At 46.8% G+C, this 21,667-nt stretch overlaps 1 protein-coding gene across 1 annotated transcript in view; it reads left to right on the forward strand.

Annotated features, from left to right (window-relative positions):
* The window catches only part of JADE2 (jade family PHD finger 2), a 139,019-nt gene that overhangs the window by 98,549 nt on the left and 18,803 nt on the right, over positions 1-21,667 (forward strand). The window contains exons 6-9 of the mRNA XM_026659491.2: positions 2,104-2,315; positions 7,630-7,797; positions 9,347-9,463; positions 16,798-17,259. Coding sequence (XP_026515276.1) covers positions 2,104-2,315; positions 7,630-7,797; positions 9,347-9,463; positions 16,798-17,259 — 959 coding nt within the window. The remainder of the gene's footprint in view (positions 1-2,103; positions 2,316-7,629; positions 7,798-9,346; positions 9,464-16,797; positions 17,260-21,667) is intronic.

The following is a 21,667-nucleotide window of genomic DNA, read 5'->3' on the forward strand; positions in this document are numbered from 1 at the left end:
TTTTGTTAAAATTCTGCGTTCTCGCACCTCATGGAAAACGGCACATAGACTCTGTGGATGTTTTTTTTTAATTTTGCTTTTTCTTCTTTCCTTCATTACCTGAAGTGACCAAATGCTGTTTGTAACATCCTAGTTGTTGTGCAGACAGCTATAATCTTACAAACAGGTGAGGGGAGAAACAACAGGAGAAGATGAATTTCTAAGCAAAAAAAGATTTGCATTTCATGGAAATATCCTTAGCATTCTATGGGGGAGCAGCAGGATTGTTTGCAAATAGGGGAAGGTGAACCACAGTTACTGTGTAGTTAGACTTTCCATGAAGATCAAGGACTGTGTCCTGCCATTGATCAGTGAGCTGAACTCTTATTGACTTCCGTGCAATGGCAGGAACTGGCTTAGAAAGAAGCACCTGAAGTGGAAGATGGTGAGAGACTGAATTCATTGGAACGCTGTTCAGCAATGGCAACATTTCACTGTCAACAAGCTACTGGGGTAGCATCGCCATGGTAGCAGTGATTATGGATATGTCACGGCCACTATGGAAAAGTGGTATCATCCCCATATTAGGGGTTGTCACTGAGGATAAGCCTCTGGTGGAAGCATCCTCTCCACTAGTTGTCACTAGAGGTGCTAGTACAATGAGAATAAAAAGTGAGACAACAAATACAAGCCCAAACCTCCCCCTGTAACTGACCGTGTGACTGTATTTGTACTGACCAGAAACAAAAAATGACGTTACCCTCAATTTCAGCCTTTGTCTCCAAATTTACAGTTCTATTTAACTATCCTCTAAAGAAGGGGTGGGCAAACTTTTTGGCCCAAGGGCCACATCGGGGTTGTCCAACTGTATGGAGGGCCGGGTAGGGAAGGCTGTGCCTCCCCAAACAGCTTGGCCCCCGCCCCCTATCGGCCCCCTCCCACTTCCCACTCCCTGACTGCCCCCCTCATAGCCCCCAACCCATCCAACCCCCCCTGCTCCTTGTCCCCTGACAACCCCCTCCCGGGACCCCCACCCCCGATCCAACCCCACCGGCTCCCTGTCCCCTGACTGCCCCAACCCCTATCCACACCCCCGCACCCTAACAGCCCCCCCCGGGACTCCAACTCCCTATCCAACCACCCTCTGCTCCTCATCCCCTGACCACCCCCTCCCGGGACCCCCCGCCCCTAACTGCCACCCGGGATCCCACCCCCATATCCAACCCCCCCTGCTCCCTATCCCCTGACTGCCCTCCCGACCCCTATCCACATCCCCACCCCCTGACAGGCCCCCCAGGACTCCCACTCCCAACCCTCCCTGTTCCCCATCCCCTGACCATCCCCCCAGAACCTCCGCCCCATCCAACCGCCCCCTCCTCCCTGACTGCTGCCCCCCAGGATCCCCGCTCCCTTACCCAACCCTCCCTACCCCCGCTCCCTGCCCCCTTACCAGCAGCAGGAGCTCACAGCCGCGATACCTGGCCAGAGTCAGCTGCGCTCCCCACGCTGCCCAGAGCGTGGCCCGTGCGACAGCGTGGCTGCGGGGGAGGGGGGATGCCGGGGGAGGGGCCAGGGACTAGGCTCCCCGGCCAGAAGCTCAGGGGCCGGGCAGGACGGTCCCGCGGGCCGGATGTGGCCCGCAGGCCGTAGTTTGCCCACATCTGCTCTAAAGGGTCAATTTTCACAGTCTTAACAAATAAAGCATTGACTTTGCAATGCCAACGCTTGTCTGAGCCCTTCCTGCAGCAAGCATCTTTGCAAGACTTGTCTCCTTGAACATTTAAACTGTCAGACCTAATTATCCGCCTTGGTTCAGCTGAATGGAGTTTTTTCCCCTCTGCCAGCAGCAATATTTTGAAACATAAACTGTATCCAGAGTTAGAAGCAGCAGTTTTCTGAATCACAGATCTTATCATCGTCATGAATTCGCCTCTTAAGCCCAAAGTGTCTCCTTTGTGAAATACGGCTTTGTGCAAAGACTCTCCAAAGGGAGGGCTCTGCCTGCTTCACCCCAGCGGGCAAAATGTCCTAGGGACAGCAGGGCTGGTGGCTCTTTGTTTTTAAGAAGCGAGATTGGTTGAATTGTGAAGCATCAGTGTCATTACTCTACCTCTTGCCTTTCAGAAAAGCCACCGCTGGATGAGATCACCTTGGAGAGAGTGCTGGAGGAGCTGGAGACGATGTGCTACGAGAACATGAACAGTGCCATTGAGACGGAGGAGGGCCTGGGCATTGAGTACGACGAGGACGTGGTGTGCGATGTGTGCCGGTCCCCGGAGGGAGAGGATGGCAACGAGATGGTTTTCTGTGACAAGTGCAACGTCTGCGTGCACCAGGTGAACGACGTCTCGTCGTACGTGGGCCGGCGCTATCAGCGCCTTTCAGCCTGATGCATGTATCTGGCCTTTGATTAGCTAGAACAAACACAGGCTTGACATTGAAAGTCTGAAATAGCAAAGCATGGTACTGGCTTGGGCACCCTCTGCCATTCCTGCTGTGACCAGAGTGCTTCACCCCACCTCTGCACCTCAGATAAACGTTCTGGGGTCCCCTGGAGATTTGCTACGTTCTCTTAAAGGATTGTGCATGGGGCGGAATTCTTTGGTCCTTACTCGGGGTTAGGGTGTACAGCCCTGCATCGGTGCAGAACAGAGCTGCAGCAGCCCAGAGCACACACCCGAGAGGCATTGTGCCTTAACGGGAATGCAGAGCACAAAGCAACATGAAGGAGTGGGCACAGCCGGTATTGCTCCCCTTATGTCAATGGTTCTCAAGCAGGGGTACGGGTACCCCTTGGGGTACGCAGAGATCTTTCAGGAGGATGTCAACTCATCTAGATATTTGCCTAGTTTTACAACAGGCTACATAGAAAGCACTAGCGAAGTCAGTGCAAACTAAAATTTCACACAGACAGTGACTTGTTTATACTGCTCTATATACTATATTAGAGTTTCTCGCCCTGGGGGTGGTGATCCCCAGAGGGGCTGCGGGATGGGTTTAGGGAGGTTGCAAGTGCAGGCTGGCATTAGGAGTGGCAGGCAGGGGCCCCGCGGAGCTAAGATACATGCTGAAGGCCAAGCCCTGCTGCCCGAGGCTGAAATCAGACTCCTGAAAGGGGTACAGTAGTCTGGAGAGACTGAGAACCACTGCCTCATGGAATGCAAACCAGGCTGCTATGGAAGGGGCAGATCATTGCGCATTCTCCTCCTCACCTCCCTGCCCATTTACAAGTGCTCTGGCACTCTCTCTGCTGTTCTCCAGAGAGTAGGGAGGGATCAGAGGGACTGTAGTTCTGCCTAGTCCTTCCCTGGGTCATGCATTAGGAGGAAAGGTTCCTTGCACCCACTGCCCCACACGTTGCCTATGGGCCAAACAGCAGCTGGCTCTCAGCTTTGACTTAGTAAGTCTCCCTTGGAATCCTGCAGGGCTTTGTCTGAGTAAAGATGGAGGAAAACACGAGTAAAGATGTCATGATTTGGTTGTGATGCAGCAAACCTCACAAGTGCATGGTGCACAGTGCACATCCCTAGGTTCATAGTGGGACACGCTTTGCCTCATGACACCATGCCTGGCACATCCAGAGAGCAAAAGAGGGGTTCGTAGACTCTCTGCTCATGTAATATTTGTCTATCTTCTTACCTTTCCCTGCCCTGTGTTTGTCTGTACCCATTGCTATTTATCGTAGGCTGTGCCTTTCCCTAACTTTATTCTGCAGTCTCTTGTCTTCTTGTTTTGTCTGCTACCTCCTATTCTTTGCTATTTGTTCACCCCACCCTTTCCATTTAATGTGCCAGCTCTCTTTCTCTCTCCCCATTAAACTGCTCCCATGGGAGCTTTACTGACCATGAGTGCCCAGAATATAGATGTGGCTACAGAGGGTCTCTTTTATGCATCACTTGAGGTATGCTTATTGCAGAACTGGACAGAGCATTAGTCTGTGCATTGCAGGCAACACTCCTGCATTGGCCAGAAGGATGGACCAATAGGTTTCTCCTCACATTTCTCTTCTATGGCGCTGATCTTATAGCATTGCACTGTGTGTATAAGCAACCACCCAGATTCAGTAACATTCTCTCACATGACAGGGTTTATAGCCCAGCCTGTTGTCGGAATGCAGGATTGGATTGGATTGGATTTTTTTTTTTTGCCTGAATATTTGTTTTGTAGAATTGAGTGATAACGCTCCAAGTACTTGCTGCAAGGAAGGAAGAAATATGATAGTATCTTGTGCACTCATTTGTATGTCTGTGTGCATGCCATTTTGTGCAGGAGGGTGTGTGTGTGAGTGGGTGTGTGTATGCTCACATGCTCTAGAGAAGCCAATTTTCCTACTAAAAAAAAAAAGCCAAATTGAGTAAAATTTTCAGAAGCACCCAGATGACTTAACAACCTAAATGCCATTGAGTTTCTATGGAACTTAGGCTCTTAAATCACATCGGTGCTTTTGAAAATTTTACCCACTGTCACTTCAAGGGAAAGAAAATTAGTTAGGTCACAAAGATCAGGTCAGCCATCAGATATAGATATTGATTAGCTGAGTTTGAGGCATAAACAAAAGATACCTCTTTAGATTCGATTACATACAGTATTTGAAGGTGTCTCTCTTTAAATGGGTCTAGTGCTGAACTTCACTGGCAGTATTTGTATCAGAGCTTCCAGGAAGTGGGGGAGCTTTCAAGATACTTGTTGTCAATGTAGGAGGATGTTTTGGATGGTTTTCATCAGTGAATCAGATTCTGCAGAATATCAAGATGATTCAGAATTTTCATTACAAACCTATGGTGGAAAATCCAGGCATGGAGATAGCGCACCTTTCCCGTGCAACACAGGCATGGAAACAGCACACCTTTCCCGTGCAAGACAGGCATGGAAACAGCACACCTTTCCCGTGCAAACACAGGCATGGAGACAGCCTGCCTTCTTTGTGCAACACAGTCATAGAGACAGCATGACTTCCTTGTGCAACACAGGCATGGAGACAGCACGACTTCCTTGTGCAACAAAGGCATGGAGACAGCACGCCTTCCCCATGCAATACAGGCATGGAGACAGCACGCCTTCCCCATGCAACACAGGCATGGAGACAGCACGCCTTCCCCGTGAAACACAGGCATGGAGACAGCACACCTTCCCCGTGCAACACAGGCATGGAAACAGCTTGCCTTTCCCGTGCAACACAGGAATGAAGACAGCATGCCTTCTTTGTGCAACACAGGCATGGAGACAGCACGTCTTCCCTGTGCAACACAGGCATGGAGACAGCGCACCTTCCTTGTTTAACACAGGCAGGGAGACAGCGCACCTTCCCCGTATAACACAGGCGTGGCGGCAGCACGACTTCCCTGTGCAACACAGGTGTGGAGGCTGTGCACCTTCCCCATATAACATAAGTGTGGATACAGCGTACCTTTCCCATGCAATGCAGGCATGGAGGCGGCATATCTTCCCCGTGCAACGCAGGCGTGGAGGCAGCACGACTTCCCCACGCAACACAGGCGTGGAGGCAGTGCACCTTCCCCATATAACAGAGGCATGGAGGCCAACATCAGGGAGGATTTTGCTCTTCAGTGTATGTGCCACAGCCACCTGAAAGCAGAATGTGGCAGCTAAGTAGCATTTACTCATGCGAGTAGCCATAGGGGCTTCGTAGGGTCCAGTGGGTCTACTCACATGGGCGGGAGCTTCTTCCATGGGTAGGGGCTGCAGAATTAGACACTAGTGGCCTGATCCCATGCCACTGAATACAAGTTAAGCCTTTCCATAGACTTCAGTGGCCTTTAAATCAGGTCTTAAATTATCAGCTAAGTCTCCTGCCAGACCTCTACACTAACTCTAAGCTAATTTCTGGCCTGACTCACACTGCAGGCAACAAGGTTACACAGGTGTACATCAGGGTAGCGGGACCTGTGAGTCTATTCCTTACCTAATCTCCTGTCCCTCTGCATCCCCCATCACACATTTCTAACCTCTATTTGAATTCTCACACAGTGCTAATGGGCCATGATTTCCCTACTCCCACGAGAGAACATGGTTACACCCCCCAGTAACGAAGGAGTTGTCATGTCGGGTGGGCTGTGTTTCCTCTGGAAAGATCGGCATCTGGTTCCTGCTGCATGGCCCGTCACATCAGGCAGGCAGGCTGAGCCAATAGCCGGTCTCGCCCCTGTGTATCTTACCTACCAAGTGCTGATCCTGCCCGCAAAGCGGGTCACCATCATTTTCTGTGCACCGTCAGATTTTATGAACCCTCTAAAAATGAGAGACAGAGACTTTGATAAGATGGGAAAATGGAATGAGCTGATCTTGGTCTGTTCACCTCGGAGCGCTTTTGTACATTTCCCACTCAGGCTGATCTCAGGTGAAGATCTGGAAGAAGTGCTGATGTCCACTTTGCAAGGGAAATATATTTTCATTTGAAGATTTTGCAGTTAGCTCCTTTTCATACCTCCAAGCAAGAGATGGTGTGCAGCTCATAAATGGCTATTCTGTGTAAGAACACACCATGCTGTGATGTTGCTTCTGTGCCATTTGCAGAAACGGGAATGTCAGGAAGATGAACATTAAAGGCAGTTGAGTGAGGAATTCATCTCTTTAAGAGTTTGTTCTTCTAACTGTACCTCTGGCCAGTGAAATCCATGCTCTTCAAACACTGTGCTTCCAGGATGAATGAGCATGGAAGATAGAAAGAGGGTATTGGATTTTCTTAAAAGGCACTGAAGTAATTGGAATGATTGACATACTAACCTACAAGCCAACTACACCTCTCAACCCACCAGAAGGGAAAGCACAGTATCTAGGACACCTTGTGAATTCTGATGCTGCTTGGATTAGAGCTTGGCTATATCTTTCTGTTAAGTATATGCAACTCACTGAATGGCAGAGGATCCGGTGGAGAACCTGCAGCAGCCATGTTCTAGCTTATCTGGGGGGGGGCAGGTTGTCTTAGCACAGCATCACCTACTGTCATGTGGGAGATCAGTGAAATGAATGCTGCCAGTCCTAGCATAGTTGGTTTTATATTACCTTTAAACTTTAAAATGTCTTATTCAGGGGACTGCTAATGAGATAGAGCACCTTCCACCTCTAGGTCACTGATCTGAATAGGACCCAGACTTGGAAGGACTGAAAGCTATTGCTATTCCGGTAGCTGTTCAGTAGCCTGTGTGACATGAGCCTATGGTCTCAGTCTAGTGCCTGCTGGACAGATGTCCAATTTCAGAGTCTGCTGTCTTCACTTGCTCCCTCCTTTGATGATCTCAACAGAGAAATCAAGGCCTGTGAGAGAACAAGTCTCTCAAGAACACGTGGAAGGCCTGTTAGCAGAGCAGCACTGGGAAGCCTGCACTACTGCTGCCTGGCGTGATGCAAACACGTTTGGGTATTCAGGTCTTTAATTAAACTACATGGCATATCTCTAGGGGCGGAGCATCAATCCAAATCCGATAGATAGATAGATAGATAGATTTAAACCAGTTGTCGCTGATTGATTCATGTCTGCTTTTAATAGTTATGACAATATCCAGATGCCATGGCATTAAGCCACTCGTAAAAATATGCAAGTAAATGAATAAATACAGGAGGGTATTGGTGGGGTGCCCTTCCAGAGGAATGTGTGGTATAGCTAATGCAACCTTTCTTGTGTTTGCGTAGGCTTGCTACGGAATCCTAAAAGTTCCCATTGGGAACTGGCTTTGTCGAACCTGTGCCCTTGGAGTTCAGCCAAAGTGTCTACTTTGCCCGAAGAGAGGGGGAGCTTTGAAACCCACCCGGAGCGGGACAAAATGGGTCCACGTTAGCTGTGCCTTATGGATCCCAGAAGTAAGACTTTATTCAACATGTTCTCCTGATGTGGGTGGGTGTGGATTGTAGTTCGTCTTAGCGTGCCCAGTACAGTCAACAACCCTGTACTATTATCACTTGTTTCAAGTGTTCAGTGGTAAGGGGCAGGTAACTTGGGCTGGCATTTTCAAAGGAGCCAATGGAGTTAGGCACCCAAATTCCTTTGAAACTACCTAAACCTACTTATACATAAACCTTTGGAAATCAGAGCCCTGGTGATTTCCAGCACTGATCTTAGAACTTTCACTCGTGTTCTGTGCGGCAGTTCCAAGCTGTGCTCATAAAGTCTGGGCAATATAAGAGCAAGATGCCAAGGCATGGGAGTGAACCAACAGCAGGTACCTACCATCCTGCTGTCTGTACCTACCCTTTCTGCTTGTATCCCCTGGGGAATGTCATTCTTGTTTATATCACAGCTGCAGTGTTAATCTCTCCACATTATGAGCAATCCTTTACCAGGAGGACTATGTAGGGTTTTTTTTATTACAGTGAACTGATAAATGACTTAGGTGCACGTACAATGCATGCATGCATGGCACTCTGCCCTCTGACTGCATGCAGCACATGTGTTCCTGCAAGGGAAGTGATTGGGAGGGTGTGTTTTCGAGCAATGGTTTAGTGGTATTTCCTAGTCCTTCGGCATGGTGTGCCAATAGAACAACATGGAGGCACACATGTACCAGCATCCGCATTTAGTAGAGAAATAAAGAGTAACGTGGAGTAAGTGGAATACATAAAGAACAATACAGCAATGGGTATGTGGAATTCTTTAAAGAAGAATTCAGGCTAAATCACTTTGGGCTCAACCGTAAGCCCTGTTACATGGCCGTCCGGGGCACAAGGGTGCATAAAGAGCTCCCTTATTCTTCTGCGTGGCTCACCCACATGTCAGAGCCTATGTGGGAAGGAGAGCTGCCATGCCACCTACTGCACAGGTGTGTGAGGAGTGGGTGGTCAGGGGCAGGGAATAGATGGCACTTCAGACCCACATACCCCCAACACGCCAGCTGAGGCGCAAGAGCCAGTGCAGGGGGAAGTTAGCTGCACCAGCACAAAGGCTGCTTCAGTTACTTCCCCCCTGGAGAAAGGGAACAGCAACAGATTGTGACCCTCAGGATCACAGTCGTGTGCCTGCCCCGCTCCTGCGGCAGCTCAGGTACATGCTGCCCCTCACGCAGGCTGGATTGTTAGGGGACAATTCAGCCCTGTTGCGCTCTGCCAGGGAGAGCAGACATGCCCAGCCTCTAGCTGGGTTCGGTCACACTAAGCGCACACGCCAGTTCACCATCGATAACAACACACCAGAGAGGATTCAGCTCAGAGGTGGCATTTGGCCTTACCCTCCGTGTTCCTGCCATTTCATTCAGCTTCATAGCTGAGTTTTTTCACATGATGGGTGATGGTAGAGCCGGCTTTTAGAACATCCTTCTCTCATTCTAGCCCCCTCAGGGAATCGAGCTTTGCATTATCCCAGGGAAGATGCATGATGGTAACTGGTATAAACACATGTACTCTGTGTCATGACTAGGTTAGCATCGGATGCCCGGAAAAAATGGAACCCATTACAAAGATCTCGCATATCCCAGCAAGCAGATGGGCTTTGTCCTGCAGTCTCTGCAAGGAGTGCACTGGAACGTGTATTCAGGTACGTAACGCTGCTTAATGACGCCCAGGGCCAGGTTTTGCTCTTGAGAGCCCTGCGCATGCACTGGAGGGCATGATTTGTCTGTTAGTTTGGGAACAAGTTTTCTTAGTCACTGACAGGGAATAAAAGTAACAGCTGGGAGCACAAGAGCCAATCAGTTGCCACCAGTTATTGTTGTTTGTAATGTTTTAATACCTGAAATGCTGCAAATCTAAATAAACCTTGTTCGTTCACCATGATGCCGATGCCATAGTGACTCTGTAGTTACAAGGACTGACAATGACACTGCTCTAAAGTCAGAAGCCGGCTGTATTAATATTTCACATGCCAGTGGGGCTAGGAATGAAACCTTTCTACCATTGGAAAGCCAGAAAGCTTAGCTCTCCAGTGTTACAAAGAACTGCACTTGATTTGAGCCCTACCAGCTCACGAAATAGAATACTTAGAATTTACACACCCCTGTTTTGTACCTATTCTATAACACAGTGGATCACAGCAAATATCCTATTCCCTACCCTTCCCACAACAATGCTACATGCTTTCATTTTGTCCTGTGGAAAAACACCGCTGTTACAGAAAGTTCTGCTAGGTCAGGGCACTGACCCCAGAAGATCCTGCTCTGCCTGTAGTGGTGAATCCCTCCTCAGCAGGTGCAGAGGGCTCTGACTGCAGCAGAACAGATGTGGTTCTTCTGTGCATGGTGGGGGAGCAGGGTTTGTGGAACCTTGCCAAGGGGACTGCACCACTGCAATCCTCAGAGCCCAGTCCCACATGGCTCCCTCCGCTTCCCCTTGGTTTGGTGCGGGGAGGGTGAGCCAGGGGAAGAGCAGAAGGGCTGGTGGATTTGCTGCTGCACCGCGTCATTAGCTATTGCTTCCCCCAGTGCTGAGGTGGGATTTGGCCCTTAAACATCAGACATAGCAACAATATATAAGTGACAGAGAGTAACTAGCCGGTTGAGGAACAGTGATATGTCTTATGAATAGAAAGAGCTGCAAGCCTCCGTGGTGTTTATGCAACTGCAATGGTTTTAATACTTTAAAGGGAGCTATTTAAAAGCAATCCTTTTAGCTTGAAATGAGATCTCACCATATTTCTTTAAATCTCCAGCATTGACTCACTTCTTTTTTGATGGCACTGGGTGGATCTGCTTATTCACCCTGCCAGATGGAGATATTGTGTCATAATGGCAACTGCTTTCAAAGAACGGAAGGGCAGCGAAAGGAGTCAAATAGACTTGGCAGCATCAAAAAGAATTCAGATTCTCTGAGACTTCATCCTCTTAGCACAGGCATCACACGTTAGCTGTGAGAACCTTTGGATTGAACGGATTTGAATTAAAGGTCACCTGAAATGGAACACAGAGTTTTATTGTCTCGTGTGCTGACAACTCACAGTTTATAAGTCTCCATAAGATTTCCACTGGAGTGTTTGTCAGTGCCGCCATAGCTCTTGCAGAACAGCTCTGCGGAAAGGAAAAGGAATGTGCAGACGGTGCCTTTATTGAAGGATTTAAGGGATGAATAAGCAGCAGATTCACACGTAGAGGTAAATAAGCGTTGTATCCTCTGCTCTCATCAGAGGAACAAAGGCCTGTGTTTGCAAAGCCCTTATGTTTATGTAACGTATTTTTGATCAGTACCTGTTTATGCAGGTGAAATCTAACCATCTTTGTCACCACTATAATTTTGTGACAGCTTTACAGGGAGAAAATCTTTTTGTTATAGTACTTAGGCCCAGGTCTTCTAAGGTGCCTAGCTCCCATTGATTGAAATGAAGATCTGGACCTTAGCGCTAGCTCCTGAGGATAGGAATGAGATAGTTAAGGTGTGCGCAAGTCAGTTACAGCTGCAGCATTAGAAGAAGCTCATTTCAGAGGCTTCCGGTGTTAGCTTTTCTTAGTGGCCAGTTTGACTGGTTTCACTGACCTGGCAGAGTAAGACACTGGAAGTTGAATAGTGCCTGGAGAAGAACTCCTTTGTCTCGAACAAGCCGGGGGGTAGGGGGAGGAGGCCTTCTCAGTTTCATTGCTCTTCTCTCCTGATGTGTGGAAACAGGATCACATTTTAATAAATGGAGACTTCTTGTCCACAAATGTGTACATAGTTACTGCAGTTGCATGTGCAAATGGAGCAAACGTTCATGCAGATTGTAAGCTAGTCACCTAACTAGACATGTGCACCCCTGTCTGTGGAATTTGCATGTGCCCCCAGGCTCCATACTTCTAGAGAATTTGCCCCACACAAGCTGGCAGTTGAATCATCAGCCTAATGTTAGGTAACAAAGGGGATGGTTTGGGAGGAACTTGTTTCCCCCTGGCTGATATTGCTTCAGGCACATCACTATCTTCTCCTTGTTTTTACTTTTAAAAAATCGTGGGCCAAATCAAATCAGCATAGATCCATAAAGCCAACGCCAGTTCACACTAGCTGAGGATACAGTCCTGTCTGAGCAGTTTTCCAACTTTCTGTTCAGGGGAAATCATGACTTCATAGTGGTTCTTGTGGCTAGACGTGAGAATGTGCCAAAAAGAGTGCTGTATCCTCTTGGCATTTTCTTGTTTATGTTGCTGAACCAAAGAACAAAGTATAAGGAAACATACTGATTACATATCCCGAAGGTACTGCAATTCCTGAGAATGCTGTGCACTCCAACTTGCAAGACGGATTCAAGCCCCCACGGCAGGTCAAAACAGGGACTGGTGAAGCATTGGACCCTTATTGGCAGAGATTGTCAGTGCTCCTCTGTGAGAGGGCCTGTTGCCAGTTTTCCATAGATTGGCAGCGGTTCGGCCTTCTGAAGACAACATCTCTTGATACTACTGTCCTTTAACCTTCCTTCTTTGGGAAAGTGATTTTGAAGGTTAAAGGCAAGCAGCTGTGGTGTCATCTGCCATTTAGGTAGTTCCTTAACCCTTTTCAGTTTGGTTTTGGTTTGGGTATAGAATAAAAACCTCACTGATTTCATTAGTAAGTCGTAGTTGCTGGCAGTGGACAAAGATCAGGTGCCAAGAGACAGACCTGCTGCATGGATAAGAGGCCAGTGTCTGCATCAAGCCAAACCCAGAATGCTAGGGAGAAATGAAGACTATTTGATCACTAAAGATTAACATCCATTTACTGAAGAACCACAGCTATTTGTGAAAATGTATTTCCCAAAGTCTGCAGTAGATACGTTAGTTAGTCCTGTTCTGGTCAAATAGGGAACCATTCAGTGTTGAAAACTTAAAAAACATTTTTTGGGGGAAATGGAAATGAGTCCAATGTGTACTGTCCAAGATCCTACCTGTGATGTTCTTCCCAGTACTGAACCAATGCCCCAGCATCATGCTAGGGCAGTTGTGATGCTGGAGATCCCCTCTTCCAGATGAGACCTAAAGCTGAGGTCCAGACCACTTGTGGTCACTGAAGATCCCATGGAGCGTTTTGTAAGAATACAGCCATGTCAAAACTGTTGCCCTGACTGTATTTCAACTTTGGTAATTACATTCTCTCTCCCTAAATGCCCCCCTCAGGTTCTGCTGGATACTGCATTTTCATCACCTTCTGCCCTAACTCTGTTGTGTAGCATTGCTGTGAGCTGTTAAGCAGCTGTAGCGTTCCGCAGCTAGAGGTGGCTGGAGTTCATTGGTGAAGAAATATTCCCTATCCCTCTACTCCATAAGAGTGGTCTGAAGACATATTAACAGGTCAAAATCATCTCTGGTGCAACTCCATTGGCTTCTCTGGACTTACATCTAGGGATGGGCTTGGCCCATCGCCTCCAAAGTACTTGGAGATACTTGGATGAAAGGTGCTATACCAGGGGTGGCCAAACTTACTGACCCTCTGAGCCGCATACGATAATCTTCAGAGGCTCGAGAGCCAGGCGTACCTGCCAGGGCTTGGGGCTTCTGCCCTGTGGCAGGGTGGTGCAGCTAGAGGCTTCAGCCCTGTGGGAAGCGCCGGCCTGGGGTTGGCCTTCAGCAAGAGCGGGGCTGAAGCCCCTAGACCCCCTTTCCTGTTGGGCAGAATCCCCCGGCCCCACCATCCCGCTGCAGGGCAGAAGCCCCGAGTCCCCTGTCCTTCCAGTCTGATAGGTGGAGAGTGGGGTGGGGGGGCTCCGCGAGCCGCATTTTAACTACAGTTTGATCACCCCGTGCTATACAGTAACATTATCACTATGTTCTGTTACTGTCATAAGTATTGTGAGATCCAGTGTGCTACCCTAGCCTGCAATACCTCAGCTCATTCAGCTTGTCAGACTGCTGCCTCATTCCATTGGCATTCTGTGCTCATGAATGATTTGATGGATCAATATGTTTTTTATTGTCAGTTTATGCAAGGTCCTTTGGTAGCTGCTGTGGAACAGGTACCTTTCATTGTTGCCCTGTCAGCTGAGCTTGCTAATTATTTTCTATTTGCATTTGGGGCACAGTCTCTGACAACTGCTGCTTGCCATCTGTCAAAGGAGAAATCCAGGACGAGTGTCATTCGATTTGTTTTATTTCTAAGGTAGTGCAGATAATCTTTCCTGTGTAAAGGGCGCTCTGTAGGCTGTTGTTTTGGCAAAAGCCACAGGCACTTGAATAATGATATTAATACTGTTTGTGACGTAAATAGTCAGGGAGGAAGGCAACACTGATGCATCCATTTTTTTTTAGTTTGGTTCACTAGAGCCAGTTCTGGGTGTCCACTTTTGTTACGGTACAGTAGCTAATGATGCACATAACAGCACAAAGGATCTTCTCAATGATTTGGTTTAAAGTGCCCCCAGATGTTACTCCAATAAAGATACGATTGACTACATCAGTAGCTAGATAGCTCAGTGTAGTAAAATAACCATTTTGCAACCAGACAAGAAAACTCAATCAAGGTAACTTACAGCTGGCAAAGGTGTCCAACCTTAAAGTTCCGTTAGAGTCAGGAAAGTGACTCCATCGAATGACATTGTATCACTTTGTTGAATATATTCTGTCCCAGTGACTTTCACAGCAAGTGTACGCAGCTTAAGAACCAAAGGAAGATATGCTGGCTCTACCAAAAAAATCTGGCGTCTGATGATCAAGCTGGTATCTCTGCCCCTCATAGCATCAGCAGAAATAAAGATTCTGTATTCAGAACTTTGCTAGCACTTCTGTCAGTGTATTAAGCAAAAAGACTCCCGCTCGCTCTGCAGTAGCAACAGTGGTAGCCATCAAAACATCACCATTTACCAATGGCTACCACACAGTGTTATCTGGTGTACTGGTGTTGTTTCTCAGTGTTGGTATAGGGAAATACCATGGTGTCTTAGTTAGCAGTGCTATGTGGTAACTATAGGTAAATACTCACTTTTTAGTGGAATTTGCTTTTTTTGATACACATTAACACAATTAGAAATCAGGTATCCACATATTTAAATCTATTAAGATCGGGAGACATGGATTCAAACATGATTTGGATTGTGGTTCAAATGGGCCCAGTAATCTCAATCTAATGCCTAGTGGGCATTTGTCCACATCCCATGATGTCCAAACTCAGAGCTAGATAAGTTCCGTGGTCTCTTTCCACCCTGAATGTGACCCCTGTTGGGTACTGTGGCACAACTGGCAACCCCTCTTCATCAGAGATGTCTGCATAGAATTAATAGCAGGCGTGCGAAAGGTCAGGATGGAGGTGATCCAAAGCTGACCGAAGTCACTGCAAATCTTTCCATTGATTTTAATGGGCTTTGGGAGAGCTGTGTGAGAGGTTAACTTGGACACCACTTGCCTGCTCTATGCCTGGGTCTAGTTAGTCTCTTGCTTTCATAAGCACCGGCAAATTTATAAACAAAGTCAAGGGGAAATATCTAAAAACAGCAAGGTTGAAAGCTCATGTGCTCTGTAACTTAATAACAGGGCAGGAAGCCAAGACCGATGGGACAAAGAGAAAAAACAATAACGTTTTTGCAGTTTAAATACAACTGGAATTTGTATTTTTGAAAATTAAAACTTACCCGAAACCTCACCAAAAATGTGCAACATCCTGTATTTTTGTCATCAGCCTTCAGGAAATATCAGACGTTTTAATGTGGTCATTCGTGCTGGAACTGCTCACTCCGCTCCCCCCACCCCCAGAATAATGTTATATAAACTGCTAAATGTGGTGTCTACAGTAATAAGCCCCTCAGAATAGCTCGTTATTGCCGTTTAACTGGTCATTAGCAGCTGAAATAGACTGATTTCGCATGGATTATGGCTTAAATAATTACCTGACACTCTGAGCCATTAAAAAATAGTTAATGAATAGAGGAGGGCTGGGGAGGAGAATGTGCTGAAGTGCGTACAGCCCACATGTTAGCTGGGAAATGGGTTGGCTTCAATGGAAACTCATAATTTAGGTTTTGCTGCCTGTAGAATCCAGACAGAATAATTTAACTATGAAGGAATTTAGCAAAATTGTTTAAAATTCTAATTTAAAATAACTTTGGACGGCAAGTTAATCCCTGTACCGATTTTAATGTTCATTTTCACATTGTCTGTTCGAAATAAGCTAGGGTTCCATTTTCTTTTCTTCTTTTTTTTCCCTTCTTTTTTTCTAAAGCTAACTAGAGGGAGTGGAATTTCAATAGGAGCTGCTTACTTATTAATGAAGGCCCTGTGCTCCAGGAGCGTTAGAAGCTCCCTAGATTCCTGTTTTACTCATGGACTGTGACCCCCTCTCTAGACTTCAGATAAAATTAGCAAGACCATTTTTAGAGTTAACAAAAAGAAAACTAAGGTAATTTAGAGAGAGAAATTACAATAAGAAATCAATTAATTCTCTGTCGGGAGAGGCTCATTTACCCAGCTACAGTCATTTGTCCGTAGTATTGGACCATAGTGTTGACAAGAACAGTATTGCCTATTTTATTGGATGAAGTTTATTTTTATAATAACCAACAGAAAGGCCTGGTTTATGTGGGGGGCATCAGAAGGGCCATAGGGATGAGACTGAAAGGAACCAAGTGGAGGTAGCAGTTTAATGAAGATTCTTGTGCTTGAAATTATGGTGGCCAGCCGTACACACATGAGATTTGGGAAATATACTCATTTCTCAGTATGGGTGTCTGCTCTTTGTACAGGGTCAAGTTCTTACTGCTTTTCTCTGTCAAGCAGCTGGGTGCCTGGAGTAACGTGTAAAGTCACTTATTACATTACATACAGTAGGGTGATTCCTTTTATAGTCAGGCCAGGCTCACACATCTCGTCGTCCTGTTGCAATGGCCAAGTGCCGCTGTAGTTAGTGATGTCTTATGTACAGTGATTTAACAGGAGTAAGCACGTTTCCTCAGTGTGCCATGATGGGCGGTGAGTGAAATAACCTGCGTTCCCTGCTTTGTCTTTCCTCCAGTGTTCCATGCCCGCCTGCATCACTGCATTCCACGTCACTTGCGCTTTTGACCACAATCTGGACATGCGGACTATTTTAGCGGAGAACGATGAAGTGAAGTTCAAATCCTTCTGCCTTGAGCACAGCAGTGGGGCCACCAAACCTCCAGACGAGGCACGAGCAGAGGCAGACCAAGCCCAGCTGGACTTGGAAAAGGTCACGCTGCGAAAACAGAAGCTCCAGCAGTTGGAAGAGGATTTCTATGAACTTGTAAAGCCCTCCGAGGTAGCCGAGAACCTCGACCTAACTGAGTCGCTGGTGGATTTCGTTTATCAGTACTGGAAGCTGAAGAGGAAAGCGAATTGCAACAAGCCACTGCTGACACCAAAAACAGATGAAGTGGACAACTTGGCTCAGCAAGAGCAGGATGTGTTGTACCGACGCTTAAAGCTCTTCACACATCTCAGGCAAGACTTAGAGAGGGTGAGTACAACTTCTGGTTTAAGGACCTACTCTGTTGTTCTGCGAGGGCTTCTTTAATATGGGCCAGTGTCTGCTGGAAGAAGCTGTCTTCATGTCTGTTGACCTAGTTAGACTTCCTTGACAGTCACTTCCCTTCCATAGTTTATGGCCCCGAAAAAGGCCTCACTTACACTTCTGCTCTGATCTGCCTGTTTGTTATCAGTGACTAGAATTCTGCATAATGCAGCTCATTAGCAACCCTCCAGTCATCCCACTTCTTACGTTCCCTATCTTTAAGTGTAGGTGTTCCTTTTAAAATACGAACAAAAGTTGTATAGGCTTCTCGGTCCAGTCCATTTCTTAGTGGACATATGCATTCATCACAAAACCACGAGCGCAATTGAGACAGTTCTTGGCAGTCTCAGCAGAGAGGTCTAAGACTGAATGTGCCTGGAGTCCGGACTCTCCTCTCTCCTCCAGATGGGGTCCCCCCAGAACAGAGGAGAGGCATGTTGGGAGTGCAGTGCAGCCGAAAACCAACACTGCAGCTATCCATTTTGGGGCTGAAAGTCCCAATCCTGCTCTTTGATCTCCAGGGGCGCAGGATTGGACCCAAAATAGAGGTTGTCCAGTGTTGGCAATTCGGCACCTTCCACCAGCATGACATTCACATTAAAAACAGAAATGTAATTTACATATTGTCTAAAAACAAAACAATATGGACAGATAAAATGGTAGAAGTGAACTGCAGGGCTGGCGGGACTGAGTGTTTCATGGCTTGGTCCAGCTGTCTCCATAGCGCGAAATGGGGCACCTCCTCTGGGAGATCTCTGAATGGACAGAGCCTTATGACACATGCCACCTGGGGTGTATCACACTAAACTCCGCTGAGGCAGGTTCACTGCACGTCAGACCATCCCAGGTCCCCTTCACAGGCTGGTGGGCCCATTGTTTGACCTGTGTGTTCTGTATCTGACGTGAGTTTGTGGAGAGGAAGGAAAACCCTGAGGGCTTCTGCCTGTTGGCTTTTTAAGGAAGAGTCAATGTCAGCTAAGTTACAATAACAAATGATTGTGACTGATCTCGCACTTAACGCCGCCTGCTCTCCCCTGGTGCGTCTGCTGCTGGCTCGGCTTGTGTATGCAGGCAGCAAAGGGAAATTTATAAGAGACCTGCTTTCTGAAGCACCAGGCTGTTAGCACTCTTAAATTCTTGTAAATTTCATTTTAATGACTGCATACAGGCACGGAGCTGACAGAAATAGTAGGGTCAGCAGAGACAGTATGAGCAGGGGGGGCAAGGTGCCGGGAGAGACAAAAATAGGAAGGGGAAGAAGCAGTACAAAATGTGTAGTGAAATGACACAAAATTGGCAGTGGGGAGAGAGAGGGATGCCAAAGCACTGAATGGCTATGGAAAACCACTGTAGCAGGAAGGAATAGTGCCCAGGAAATAGGGTCATAGATTTATGGGAAAGGCCTATTAGAGCATGGGGTCCATGCCCTGAAAGTAGAGAATTTAGGCCTTCAAGGAGGACATCTTAGATGCAATGCAGCTTACACGGCTGTGCCAAATTTAAGGCATGGGTTATGGGAGGCTTATATGGTACTGAAGGGAAGCTGGACAGAGCTAGAGGGAAACTAGGACTTCGTTTCTTCTGCTACGAACCTTCCTTCCTCCCTATATTCCACACTTCTCCTTGCTGGTGTGTGGAAGGACTGCCCACCTACAAAGTGCCATCCCCTCTTCTACTTCAGTCCGTGCAACCATCAGTGCTATCCACTCTGCCTGAATCACTCAGCAGAGGAAACAGCTGAGTTCAGCTGGGGATTAAACAGAGAGCACAGAACACTTGCAGGCCAGCCCCCAGCTGCAGTTTGGCCTGGTCTTTCAGGAGTGAGAGAGAGAAAGGAGCAGGTTGGCAGAGTGGCACAGTTTGTCCTGAGCACTTAAGGGGAGCAGGTGGGATAGGAGGGAAGCAGGAAAAAGCGTATTTTAGCTTGTGCTTTGATATTGCCATCTTTCTCAAGCTAAATAGGGATGGAACTGGTCAGTCCTTGGATGGAAGACCTCCAAGGAAATTCCAGGGTGCAGCAGAAGGTGGTGCTGCTTATTTGGTAGGTGATGCTTCTTGGAGTGGGCCATGGTTGGGAGTGATGTCTTCCTTGTACATCCCTTTATCTACCTCACAAGGCTGTTGTGAGACTTAGTTAGTGTTTGTTTAGTACTTTGAGCTCCTCAGAAGAAAGACCGAATAGAAGAGAAGATTATTAATTATTATTATTTTTAGGACAGGGAATGTGTTAGCCTTGAGCTAACCTCGCTCCTGTCTTGTCCATTCTGGCTTGGTGCATCCATTACTAAGAATGGGATTTTAAATCAGGCACACTCAGAAATACTCTCTGGATGCTATTGCTTTCCAGGAACATTGGGACTACAGATAAATCTTTGCCTAACTGATGTGAAAGCCCGATCATCCAGAAACGTATTACAGTTTAACGCAGCCTAAACTGAGCTACTTGCTTGTGGAATTTAGACGCCAGCTTTGATCACCCTGGTCTTTCTCTCTGCCTTTATGTGACTCACTTACAGACCCTTCTCCAGTTGGAAGCTCTGCTGGATGCTGAGCTGTCATTTGAATCCTGTGTCTTTTCTACGGAAGTATCAATTCTTCTGTCTCCTTACGAATATTGTCAAAGTACATCTTCACCTACACTCTCCGTTCCTCCCTCCGTTGTTCATGCCTGAACTGCCATGATGTTTAGATCAGTGTAACACACTTTCTGCTGGGCTCCCCGTACACTCCATGAATGGGATGTGGCTGGTACAAAATCCTGCTGCTGAGGTTCACACTGGCATGAGGCAGGACAACTTTAGGTGCCAGTCAGAGTCCTTAATATCATAGCAGGGCAGTAGCACTAATGGAGTTGAGTTTGAGATGAGATTTCTGTTTAACAGCTTGTTTGTCTGCATGCTCTAAACTCCACATACATATGCAGGTTGTCTTGAAAACTGTTGTGCCTCTCAGAATCTGGGGTAGCTTTAGTGGTGCAAATTTGGAGTCATTTGGCCTTGGAGTTTCTGAGAGACAGAGGTCCTAAAGAAAGGACCTGAGAATAACATTTTCTACTTCTTGTAATGTTTTTTGCACACACCCGTGGCTCAAACTAGTGCACTGATCTGCCCCAAACTGATATCACCCAGTCGGGTTCAGTCTTCGCTGATGCCCAACCCCACTGCTGCTTCAGAGAATTAAGATTTAAAGAGCTACTAGGGGTCCAAGTTAGTTTTGCTAAGTGGCTCGAGCCTTGGGCAGTGTGCTACAGACTCTGCATGTGCCATGAGACTGGTGCCGTGGTGAGCAAAGGTGTGCACGGGCATGCTTGATCTCAGATGACATCAGGTAGAGATGTTCTTATGGGTGAGGTTGTTAGACCATGTCCTTTTTGTAGTGGAGATCCATACAGAAGAATAGAGAGAGAGACAAGACTAGGGAGAGTGGGCTAGAGAACCTGGGGTGTAGACTACATGACCTAATAGATATTTGCCATCACTTAACAGCTATGATTCTAGCACTTTTAAATTTCCTTTTCAGCAAATTTCCTCTACTGAAATGTCCACTTCTCTGTTCCCAGAACTCTAACAGGATTTTATTTTTAACCTACTCCAAGTATTGGTCTGTTTAAATCAGCTTCAACAAAAAGCTCTACACTTCCAAGGGGATCAGGTCGGCATCAGAGATTGGCCGGGGGAGGCAGGAGGGGTGTTGTTTAGTAGTGTAAATAGCAATCTCTAAGCAGAGGCAAATAATGTTTTCTTTCAAAACTACAAAATCATAGAGGAAAGATACTGCCAAACATTTTGATACACAGGTTGCCAGAGGCAGTTGTTTTCCTCATAAAGAAATTTCAGTTTGATGTTTGCTTCAATCCAGAACAAAAAGAAGGGCACATATTAAAATATAAAATATATAAATCACTTCTTTATATTATAAAAAAAAAAAAAGACCAGCTTTCCCTCCTACAAAGTAAGTGCTTCCCAGTTATCCTGAGGTAATTCCAACACCCCTAGATGTTTAGATAATCATGTATGACTTTGTAGCTTACAAAGGAAGGGATTGGCAGTAAAGCCCATCTCATCTCAATACCAGAAAGATGCAGTCATATTGGAGGGAGTTCAGATAAGAGCCACAGAATTGATGAAACGGCTGATTAAAGAGCTAAATATGTATAGCATGGCTAAGCAGTGAAAGAAAGAGGACTGGAGGACCACCTACAATCTGGGAAGGACACAAACGTGCCAAGGGAGGGAATAACTATTTTGGGGGCTGCAAGGGGATATCACTAGAAATAACAGAATCAAATTTAGAAAGGAAATAGGCTGAATATTGGGAAAATTTCCTGGCAGTGAGATCAATTACACTGAGGAAT

This window comes from Terrapene carolina, unplaced genomic scaffold (genome assembly GCF_002925995.2).
Source record: "Terrapene carolina triunguis isolate 2854851 unplaced genomic scaffold, T_m_triunguis-2.0 Scaffold629, whole genome shotgun sequence".
NCBI lineage: Eukaryota > Metazoa > Chordata > Testudines > Emydidae > Terrapene > Terrapene triunguis.